The following is an 11,953-nucleotide window of genomic DNA, read 5'->3' as shown; positions in this document are numbered from 1 at the left end:
CTATTCTTGGGGTGGTTTCTCAAAAAAAAAAAAAAAAAATCTTAAAAAGTCAAATTAAAATTATTCTCACTCATTCAAGCCCGACCAATTACTAATTAAAAAATTAATTAAAAGGGAAATAATTACCAATTACCTCTTTAAGAATTTTTTTTATTATACATTTTAAAATTTTTAATTACATATAAAAATAAACAGTAAGTAATAGTTCATTAGCCTACTAATAAAAGGAAAATAATAAAAAATAAAATTTGAGCATGAAAAATAAAACACATTTAAGCAAGCAGATGATTAGCAACCATTTAATTTTAATTTATGATACAACTCGACTGCTACACAACTACATAATAAGACCTGGAAGTTACACCTTCTCAACGACTCAACCAAACAAACATTATATACTTAGTGCGTTTATTCAGCCCTGTCCCAACACCAAAAGTTCTAACGCAAGCAATTACGACTGCCCAAGGACCCATTTGATTTGTTCCTATAAACTATAAAGCTGTTCCCATCTTCTTCATACATATTATCGTATATCAATTAGCTAGCTGCATTTCAAAAAAGAAAGGGAAATGGTGAACAAAAATCAACAGAACTTGTTGTCAAAGATGGCAACTGGCAATGGTCATGGTGAAAATTCTCCATATTTTGATGGATGGAAGGCTTTTGAGGATAATCCATTTCATCCTACTGATAATCCTCATGGGGTTATCCAAATGGGCCTAGCAGAAAATTGGCCTCTTGAGCACTATTATAGGCAGCTTCCAATGCTTCTCTTGTCACCTTGAAGTCGTTAGAGCGTTCACATACAACTGGAACAAGTTGTGCTCCTGTTCTCCATCTCAAATCTCTATCAAAACTGCAATGATAAAGCAAGATTTTGAGATAATGTTTTGAATATTGCTAGAGGTCTTGCAAAAAAATCTATGAAAAAATACAAGTACTTTTCATCATTTTAAGGCCATGGGAAATCACATAATTAATTGGGTTCCACCTTCTTTATGATGTAATAAACCATGTAACCATCAGAGCATAATTAATTGCTTTCCTAAATGATTTGACAGTAACATTCATATGTTAAAATGGAATTTGAAAAAAAGAGAAAATAAATAAAATTCTTAACCTTCTGACCTCAAGCCAGAGGGCAGTCAACTGCGTGTTCTTATCTTGGACTGATCGAAAATTGGTAATTGACTCCCAAATGGGAATAAGGGCTGGTCTTTGAGGAAAATGGGCCTCATTTTCCTAGACTATTTTTTTCCAATTTTCTCAAGACTCAAGATATGGATTTTAGTTTTTTATATTAAAGAATCCTTTTACTTGAAAACTTCTTTCTTCCAAGTGTAATAAATTGGTTTGTATTAACTGATGCCCCCGCCAGTAATTTTGTTAGTTGGTACCTGTGGTTACGGCACTGATGTTGAAAACTTAGAATTAAGAGCTTGGGGTGTTGACATTAGAGAAATCATTCTCGGCAGTCAAGCAGTGTCATGGACTAAATCAATCTTTTTTAAAGTGAATTCTCCATAATAGTATATCATGATCAAAGTAGATTTAATAATGAATCTCTCTTTCAAGAATCATTATGTATATGAGTGAAAAAACAGCTAAAAAGCCAAGTCAAATACCACCCCAATATGCCTCTAAGGTCTAACCTACATTATTACATCATTTTTTAACTTAATTTTCATTGAAATTTATGAAGCATAAAAAAGTAGAAAATTGAAATGGAAGAAGAGGTATCGATTATATTACCTTGGATAATAAGGAGTAGGTACTAGAAATGCATCCCCAGGGTCAGCCAAACAAAAGACAGTAATCTCATGAGCTCCGGTTGCTCCTCCACTCATAACAATGCGGTCTGGGTCGAATCTCACTCAATTTCCTCTTACTTTCTCCATAAAATTGGCCACAGCCTGTGGAATATACATAAGAAACTTCATTAATTAATCTTTTATGTGTGTGAGACATGAAATGGATAATAGAGTATGAGGAACTATATATATGAGATTAGTATGTTACATTTCTGAACTTTGTCAAGCCATGATAATCCTGAAAGATAGCTATGTCTCTGAAGTAATTTACTCCTTCAAGTGTGCAAATGGAGGCTTCTGGGTTTTTCATTAGCCACTCTTCAACCAAATCAAAAGAAAGCTGCAAATTGAACAAGACATAAAAACCATGAATACATATATATGTAATGCAACTAAACTCTGTGACTAGTGTACTTCAAATTAATAAAATGCACACTAAGAAAGTTATAAATTTTAGTTACCTGATTTTCTGCTAGGCCCATTTGGATAACCCCGTGAGGATTATCAGTAGGATGAAATGGATCATCCTCAAAAGCCTTCCATCCATCAAAGTTTGGAGAATTTTCACCATGACCATTGCCAGTTGCCATCTTTGACAACAAGTTCTGTTGATTTTTGCTCACCATTTCCCTTTCTTTTTTGAAATGCAGCTAGCTAATTGATATACGATAATATGTATGAAGAAGATGGGAACAGCTTTATAGTTTATAGGAACAAATCAAATGGGTCCTTGGGCAGTCGTAATTGCTTGCGTTAGAACTTTTGTCTTTTGGAGTTGGGACAGGGCTGAATAATCGCACTAAGAATATAATGTTTGGTTGAGCCGTTGAGAGAGTGTAACTTCCTTGGCCCTTTATAGCAGTCGAGTTGGCTACGTTTTCCAAGTTGGAATATTTTTTTATTCTCTTCTTTTTTAAGAGAGAGAAATTAACAAGGTGGTTGAAATGTCAAATGAAGGTTCATACGAAGGAACAATTTTGGAAATTTGGTGAGACGGAGTGCCGTGTGCGCTTTGAAATTACTATTTGCTTTTGGGTTGAAGTAATAAACTAGATAGTCAGCTCTTCCAGCTGGCAAAGAGGCAAACTTATTAACTGGCTTACCTGAGGTCAAAAAGTTTATTAGGTACCCTATGACCTATCAAATCTGGCCACCGATACGAAAGCTGCTTGGGTCCACGTATGAAACACTAAAAAGAGTAGGTCAAGTACTACCATTAATTTCGTAACTTTGCCGCATGATGATTCTGAGTAATGGAATTATAGACCCACATAAATTTATCATTTTATTTTCACCACTTATCATTTGTTAGAGCACCTACAGTAGATCTGGGATATGTGCCAAATGCTAAATATTTGGCACATATCCCACACCAAACCCACTTTGAGCCCATTTATCAGACGTGGGATATGTTATATTTTTTGCAACATTGAACAGTACTGTGACAAATTTGCCACGGTACAGAACGCGTGTGGTATATTATTTCTTCTTTGTTTATTCCTCTTTCTCTCTCTCATATCTCTTTCATCTTCTCCTTCAGCAATTCCTCACCGCCTCTATCTCCATTCTCTCACATATCTCTTTGCTCTTCTCCTTCAGCCCGATCTACATATGTGCCTCCATCTCCACTCTCCCACACTCTTTCTTCTTTCCTTTCCCCTTTTGCTCTATTTTCTTCCCATTCATGAATATGAGCCACCACCGATTTCCTCTCTACCATCACTGATCTAATTTGTCCCTTCACCGATTTTTTTTTCCCATTTTTGTTCGCTCTCTCCTCTCTGTTCTATCTCAGAGTCGCCTATCGGGTTGTGGGTTTGTGACTTTGGATTGTGGGTTTCTGACTTCGGATTGTGATCGGTGTGGGTCTCTGGGTTGTGGGTATCTCCTCTCTGTTCTATCTTGAGTCGCCGATTCGTTGTTCGTCGTTCTCAGAGCGTCGATTCGCTGTTCTATCTCTGAAGGTTTCATCAATTCACCGTGAGCCAAGTTGGTTTCATCGATTCGTTCTCCGTCAAGGTTGTATTTTTGTGCTTGCTTTTTTTCGTTACTAAATTTGAAAGCTTGAACCTTTACCACTAATTGGCTTAGTATTTTTAAATTAAATACTATTTTTGATGTGGGTTTTTAATCTTATCATCTGGGTTTTAATTAATTTGTGGGATGGTGTGTGTGAGATTTGTAACCATGTATAGTAAAGTTGCTGTGTATGTACAAGTGTACCGTGTAAAGGTCAGATTATATGCTTGCTGTGATGAAAGAGTTACTTCCCCTGTGTTCGACTTTCTTGCTGCTATTGTCTCCACTGTCTTCTCTCTTGACTTTCTGCTTTGCTGTGATGAAAGATTTTTGTTCTTTTGATAAAAGCTCTGTTTGCCTCTATGGGAAAATACGCAGAAAAGTTTTCGATGAAAAACATGGTTTAATCAAGCTGTTTAAGGAAGAATATAGTAATTGTTGATTTAGAGAAGCATTTTTGTTTGTAAGAAGTAAGAAATAAAGGAAAGGAAAGTGCTTTTAGGATTTGCTCAATAAAAACCCAGTCTTGAATTCTTTACTATTTTCCTTGTTATTTACAGAAGACAGAATTCAAAAGGGAGAGCTAAAATTTAGAGAAATTGGGTGTTTGCTACAAATTAAATGGAAGTTAGGCTTTTTGTTTAATTATTGATCTTTGCATATGGAACTACGGCTTTATGTACAGTGAAGAAAGTAGTATTGATCATTCATTTTTTTAGTTGTAATTGTTCTTACTTTTTGCTTTGGTTAGGGAAAGTGAATAATTTCAGGTAATTTCTTTACTTGTTAATCCTTTTTGCTATTGTATATATTGGAAGGAGCAAACATTCCAATTCAAACTCTGTGTCTTTTGAAGTAAGGGTAGTGTACAATGAAGAGAGCATTGATTTTAATGGCCTTTAACCATTCGTCTGTCTTTTTTGTAATCTCTATCTGTTCAACTATGTATTAAGGGTCATGCAAATGTGAGTCTTGTAAATTCAATGCAAACTGTTCAAGCAATCTGCAACAAAGATGTATGGGGAATTGCAGGTCATTTAATTCATGGCATTTTGCAAGGAATGAATGGCTTTAATTATGCAGAAGCTAGATACATTTGCAGGAATAGCAACAAAATAGCCCATGAGCTAGCTCAACAGGCCAAAAATTCAGGAGAGGAATGCAAATGGATTGGTGTGGTCCCTGACAATCTAGCAAACTTGTGTAGGCTGGAAGGGATCTAGTGTTTTATTTTGTTCTTTTCTTTCCTGTTCTTTTGGCTTGGCTGTCTATGGTCTCTGTTGGTGCTTTGTCTTGCTGTTGGTGGGTGTTGTTTTCTGCTATGTACCTATTCTGTGTTTGCTTAATGAAATTTCAGTTTCAAAAAAAAAAAAAAAAAAACTGGCCAAAATATGACAGAATTAAGAGGATTCTTTGAAAATGTTACCGTTAGAATTGATGAGATTTGAAAATATGATTGTTGTAGGAACAAATATCACCGTTAGGAACAAATATAAAGAAAGAATAAAATAAGAATTAAAAAGAATTAAAAAATAATATTTAAATGAAATGGTAAAAATATAGAACATCTGATAAATGAGATATTGTAAAATGATGTGGTAAAATAATAAAGTAGGCTTTTGGTGTGGTAAAATGGCATAATTTTTACAACGGCTACTACGGATGCTCTTATGTAAGCAAATTGTAATAAAAATAGTGAAAATTATTATAACACTAGACTCACTCCACTTAAAAGTAGTGAAATCCCCTTATATCATATTTTGGCAATATTGACGGCATAGGAATCAAACACTTTATTGAAAGAATTACGAATACACCATATTTATTCCTTGCGAAAACTTCATACTATATTGCAGCATGTCTATTTAGGAACAGTTTATCTTAGTTTTTATTGAATTTTTTTTTAAGTGTACTAAAATATATTTGTACCTTAAAAAAATGAGAAAAAAAAGTTTTAAATAGTTGTACATATAAATTAAAAGTTAAAAACTAGACTTATAAGCTGATCTCAAAAAAACACAATCGATTTCCACATAAGATTTGTGTTCTAAAATAACAAATTTTTTCCATAAATATGATGTAATAGATCATAAGTAATTGCCTATCATTTTTGCATAAACTTACTATATTTTTCCACCACTCGGTTTATGGCATCAAAAATTGAAAATTGTGACCAGGACATATATATAAACATGGAAATTTACCCAATTATTTCTAGTTTTCTTGATTCGCACTATCTTAGAAAGTAACCTGAACTTTAATTGTATGTATGTACTATGTGACAGACTGCTTAATTTGCGCATTGAACTCTTCGCTTCTCTGTACTATGTGACTAACCGCGTAATGTACTGTTTATGCTATGGTTTCAGTGTTTCACTTTAAAATTTTTATTTGCAAGAATCTGTAGCCGATTGTCACTTTTTCCGACTTCTTCCAAAAAAAGAAAAAAAAGATTGTCACTTTTCCGACAATATGATTACTGTGAAAGATCATAGTCAAGGAAAGGCCAAGAATGCAACGAACGATACAGAGAAGACTAAGAATCGAAGGGAATCAAATTACGGAGTACAATGTCATATATATCTTAAATATATAGAAGAGAAAGATCAAATTATTGAGATATATGAGACGGATCAACAAGAATTAAAGAGTTCAAAAGATGAAATTATAAAAGAGATATAATTCAAGCAGTTTAAGAAAAGGTGGGAATATATGTTAGTCCATGTAGAATATTTTGATAATCTTAATTTCCTTGAATTCATCCTAGAAATTGAAGGGACAATTACTGATATTTACAACAATAATAAAGTCGTAGTCCAAAAAATTGTGGGTGGCTAATGCTCAACATATTAGTTAAGTCAATATCATTATCAACTGTTCATAAGTCCTCTCGAGGACAACTGAATCTAGGTGGTAAATTCAAATGGATTTGAAGAACGTGCCATAAATCTGAAGGTCCTAAGTTTTATCTAACATTTTACTATTTCATAGGAGGATTTTTGGAATATCTTATGAACATAGAGTGAATAATGTTGGGCATTAAGTTCACAATTAATGTGCATCCCCATTAAAAGGATAACTAATCGATATTATGATAAATTTTTTTGAGAAGAAGATATTATGATAAAGAATAATGCTAGAGATACAAACTATTTTATAAAATTTTTTACAAATAGCTGATGTGGTAAGTAATTATTGGTAAATGAAAAAGTAATATTAATGGTGGGCCTAGATAAAAACCAATAAGAGATTGGCTACATCAACATTTTGTAAAAATGTTGTAAAATAGTTTATGGCTGTATCATTACTCTATGATAAATTGATAATGTTATAAACTGTGGTGTAGTGATATCAATATCATATGTAGTTTGAGATGTCTTGCTGCAAGAGCTTCCACATAATCTCTTCAAATTTTGACACATAATCTCTTCAAAGTGGATCTGGATGGAAGATGTACCACCAAACATTTCAAATGTAGTTCAAGCTGATTTTAGTCGGTAAGATCCAATAAAAAGTTCTAGCTGGTTTCTCAAAAAAAAAAAAAAAAAAAGGGTCAAGTCAAGTGGGTTAAAATTAAATATTATAAATCTCCATTTTACTTATACTAATAGAAATGCACATGCAACCCATCAACCCAATGAAATCAAACTAACAATACCTCAAGTTGAATTTTTGGTGGTTGATTTGTTCGATTGAGTTATAAATATTTTTTAAATATTGGGTTGGATTGGACTTGGATTGGCAAAAGTTTTAATTCAAGTAATTCGACCTATTCTAGGCTATTAATAGTTGATGAGTGCCTAAAGGTAGTGGTTAAGATTAATTTTTTATTTTATCATAATGGATCAAGTTTTTTTGGTGCAGTTGTGATGTTGCACAGGATCAATAGGCTGAATGCTTCGACTTCAATGGGCTTATGGTTGTAGCGAAGGCCTGCAAGGATGAATGCACTTATCAAAAAGGCAACCGGGGTGAACCGGCCAAGTCCTCTCCGATGAATAAGTCAGTTTCTCTCTCAAAAACTAAGTTCCAACTTCTAGGGAGTAATGTTAGAAAAAACTTGCCTTGATTTGATATCGGCTGGTCTTTATATAGAGAACCTTGAAGCGGTTATTGATTTAGTAACTTCCTAAGGATTTGTGGAAATAAATCAATTCTAACATAACTTCCTCAACGGCTATAGAAGTTACAATTGCTGAGGGAAGTTAAGCATTTGTGAGAGATTGGTGGCAATGAATACGGGTTTGGTTCCCACTCCAGAATTCCGTGAGAATTTCCCAAGTGTCATGTGGTCATCCATGCGCTTTGCCTCTGGACGACTCCTTCGTCCATAGACGACCTTCCTGAATGTTTGGCCTTTGGCTCACGGACAACCCCTATGGACGAACTAGAGATGAACAATTTTTGCTATCCCATCAAGTTGTATATAGGTCAGTTAAAAAAACTATTGCCCAAAAATGATTTTAGTCATTTAAGTTTGAAAGTAGTCATTTTAGTCCAATAACTTTACCCCAAAATTATTTTAGTACAACAACCTTACCCCAAAATTATTTTAGAATAACAACCTTACCCAAAAACAATTTAAGTCCTTTAACTTGTCATTTTGAGTGATTTTTGAGCAAAATTACATAACTAAGTAAGTCCTTAAAGGACTAAATGATTTTTGGGCAAAGTTACTGGACTAAAATGACCAACTTCAAACTTAAACGAGTAAAATGATTTTTGAGCAAAGATACCAAATGAAAATGAACAAATTTAAACTTAAAAGGACCATAATAAATTTTGGGCATCTAACATGTGTAAATTGTATATTTACCATTTTTTTTCATTATTAGGTCATTTTATTTTATGGAAAATGTTAGGACATATGAAAATCATGTTAGGAACATATGTCATTTAGAATTTGATAGGCCAAAAATGTATTGACCGCTTGTGATGAATTAATTGATTAATTAACCAAGTTTATTAATTAACCAAATTAACAAGCAAATACGTGGTAGCACAAACAAATCACCAATTAAACTAAGTGCAGTGGAAAATAAATTCACATGGTGATTTGTTTACGAATGGAGAAAACTTATATGGCAAAAACCCCACCGGGTGATTTTAAGGTCACCACTCTCAAGAATCCACCATTATCAAAACAAGTGGTTACAAGTAAAGGAATCCTAGTACCTTATAACAACATACAGTTGAACCCTTACCCCAATACCCAATTAGACTTGTTCTGTAGTGACAATCTCTCCTTTTCAATGCACGACTCCTAATACGTGACTAACCAATTTGATGTACGGATCCCAGTACGCGTCTTACTCCTTTGCACGAATCCAAGTACATGACTAACCAATTTGATGCGCGGATCCCAGTACATGACTTACTCTTTTGCACGAATTCAAGTACATGACTAACTCCACAGCAACCCTTTGATTGTTGTAGTTGATTTTCAGCAACTTCACATAGAAACACCAATTAGATCTTCAATGTTGGTGCAAGAGACTTTGCTTGGTTATAGAATCCAAAGGCGTATAAAAAACACAGCAAGAACTCCTTCTTCTATAGAAGGAGGCTAGGGTTTCAAAAAGAAAACCATATGAAGCTTTCTAGGGTTAGGGTTTTTCTTTTTCCACTTCCTTTAAATAAGAGCTTAATGGGCTTTTCTATTCCAAATAGGTTTACACAAACCTTGGGCTTTCCTAGTCCAATAAGGATTATACAAGCCCACAAACCTTGGGTTTTCCTAGTCCTATAAGGATTATACAAAACCCATAAACAAATAGCTTTTAAGAATAAAAATGTTGCTGGCTATAATCTAAATCCCATAAGCTCGATAGATCGAGACATCTGTCGAGCTTTAATGAATCTCGACAAATCGAGCTTCTGTCGAGGAGGTATCGAGACCTGTAAATTGCACTTTTCTTGAGCAGTTCTTGAGTAATTTTCATGTCTTCAATTTAACCACTTGTAATGATCATCTTGAACCTAATTAGATTTACCCAAATACAAGTAAAGTGTATTTTGTCAAAAGATATGCCAATTACATTTGTAAAAAAATATGCCAATTACATAAAAATATGTCCCTAACAATCTCCCCCTTTGGCAATCCCTAACAAAACCACAACAATACATTGAATGTCCTAGAATACATTCTACTCAAGATTACAAAATAAATAAGCCTAGTCTAAAAGATTTGAACCTTGGAAGTTGCTGCAAGAAGAAGGTTCAGAATCTTGACTTGGCTTTAACTTGTCTTTCCTGAAAGGCACTAAACAAAACACATCAAGGTACCATGTGGAAAATAATGACAAGTTAAATAAACAAGAAACATGTGTATAAAGAGAAAAAAGAAATAACACATGTGAGATATATAGTGAAACACATACATCATCATCAAATATAGAAACAACACATGATGTATGTAAATGGTTACACAACCAAAACATACACAACACAAAAAATATATCACTATCAATGTGTATCAAACTAACTCTCCCCCTAAGTTAGTTGTCAAAAACTTTCTTCCCTTTAACATGAAGTTCTCCCCCTAAGTCTATCACTCCCCCTGAGGAAAGACATTCAATTCTCAAATTTCTTCCCCTTTTTGACATGATTGTCAAAGGGCATAAAAAGCCAAAAGACTTGACCGGAGATAGACAAAAAATTGACAGAGAAGGAATGAGGAGAACAAGGAACCATAGACCTACAAGAAAAAGAAAAACAAGATGTTATGGACACAAAGGAAGAAAAAAAATGAAATGCATGCAAGGGTATCTTGATTGATCGAGAGGTGTCGAGAATCTATCGAGAAGAAGCCAACCTTAATGGATCGAGAATCTGTCGAGGATCTATCGGCTAGACAAAAAGTTTCTTGATCGATCGACCTAGCTATCGAGAGGTGTCGAGATTGTGATAAAAAACAACTAAAGAGCTCAATAGATAATCTAGATGTTAAGAGGTGTCGAGGAGCTGTCGAGATCACTTAAAAACAGTTTTTCAAGAAGGAAAAAACACATATATGAATGCAATCAAGCATGTAACACAACCAAGGATCCAAACAATATTTTGAACTCTCAAAAACATCTCTCAACAGGAAAAATTTTAAGCGCGTAGATCCCAAAAACACACACACTAAACAAGTCTAACCAATTTAATATTTCAAAAACAAGTCAAGACAGTTTAGTAAGCATATATTAACACATGTAAACCTTGTGATGGCCAAATCACATTGTACCTGCACATATATCAAGAGTAGCAAAGAATATTACGTGTTGTGTTTGAAAAATATCGCAAGATTGCATAAGTGTCAACTAGTTATGATGATTTGAGATATGAGAAAATCGCTTTAACTCACACACAATCATAATTATTTGATGGGGACTATCACCTTCAAGGTACATCCTATAACTCCCACATCTCCTAGTATACATGCTTGCAATCATATTTAGAGCATTTTATTCTTTTTGCTTTTTATTTTCTTTGCATATTTTCTTTTTAAGCAAACCATGCATGAGCATATAGGAGAGAGAAAAGAAATATCCAATGATGTTAAGATTTTGACATTGCACTTTTGCTATACTGACGTATACAAATGTCATTGACATTGCACTTTTACTATGCCGAACCATACATATGTCATTTTATGATTGGCGGGCAACAGTGGTGAGATGGTTATTTATGTCTTTCTCTTAGGATTTTCTGGTCCTTCCTGTCAAAAAGAGTGACACGAGTGTTAGGTATAAAAGATCACTTAACCTTACTCATCACAAACACGAGCCACAAAATTCATTTGCTTAGTAGTGCATAGAGATGCTCATCTAAGCTACAAGAGATACAAAGTTTAGAAAATTTTGTTTCAATGGCCATCCAAGGTGCACAAGTACCAATATATACAAACACACACTGTTTTTGTATTTTTCTTATTTTTCAATTTTTATTTTGAAAAACAAACAAAATAAAGACTAAACAACCAAACAAATATAGACAAACAACATGAAAGCACGAAAGAAAGATGCATATGCATGAAGGCATGATAGAAGGGTGTAGATGCGTGAAAGTATGATTCCAAAAGCGGATAAGAAATCAAGCAAAGAGAGTCCTACCTTAAATAGAAAGAATTAAAGCATAGG

At 33.9% G+C, this 11,953-nt stretch overlaps 1 protein-coding gene across 1 annotated transcript; it reads right to left on the bottom strand.

The window, feature by feature from the left end:
• Window positions 1-271: 271 nt before the first annotated feature.
• On the bottom strand, window positions 272-2,615 carry LOC115989138 (1-aminocyclopropane-1-carboxylate synthase 6-like). The gene is made up of 4 exons (XM_031112801.1): window positions 2,273-2,615; window positions 2,020-2,151; window positions 1,753-1,913; window positions 272-856 (listed from the first exon to the last, which is right to left on the bottom strand). Exons 1-3 carry the CDS (start codon window positions 2,435-2,437, stop codon window positions 1,875-1,877), a joined length of 336 nt encoding a protein of 111 aa, XP_030968661.1. The 5' UTR covers window positions 2,438-2,615; the 3' UTR covers window positions 272-856; window positions 1,753-1,874.
• Window positions 2,616-11,953: the final 9,338 nt, after the last annotated feature.

Source organism: Quercus lobata, chromosome 5, assembly GCF_001633185.2.
Source record: "Quercus lobata isolate SW786 chromosome 5, ValleyOak3.0 Primary Assembly, whole genome shotgun sequence".
NCBI classification, from domain to species: Eukaryota; Viridiplantae; Streptophyta; class Magnoliopsida; order Fagales; family Fagaceae; genus Quercus; species Quercus lobata.
The sequence above is the reverse complement of the archived record's forward strand: the minus strand, read 5'-3'. Positions and strand labels throughout refer to the sequence as shown.

Bases quoted from the DNA above. Each gene is read 5' to 3' on its own strand.
- LOC115989138 (XM_031112801.1), bottom strand. From the start codon at position 2,437: ATGGTGAGCAAAAATCAACAGAACTTGTTGTCAAAGATGGCAACTGGC. The intron at 2,152-2,272 runs GTAACTAAAATT...TTCAATTTGCAG, and splicing joins TGGGCCTAGCAGAAAATCAG to CTTTCTTTTGATTTGGTTGA. The intron at 1,914-2,019 runs GTAACATACTAA...TATATTCCACAG, and splicing joins GCTTGACAAAGTTCAGAAAT to GCTGTGGCCAATTTTATGGA.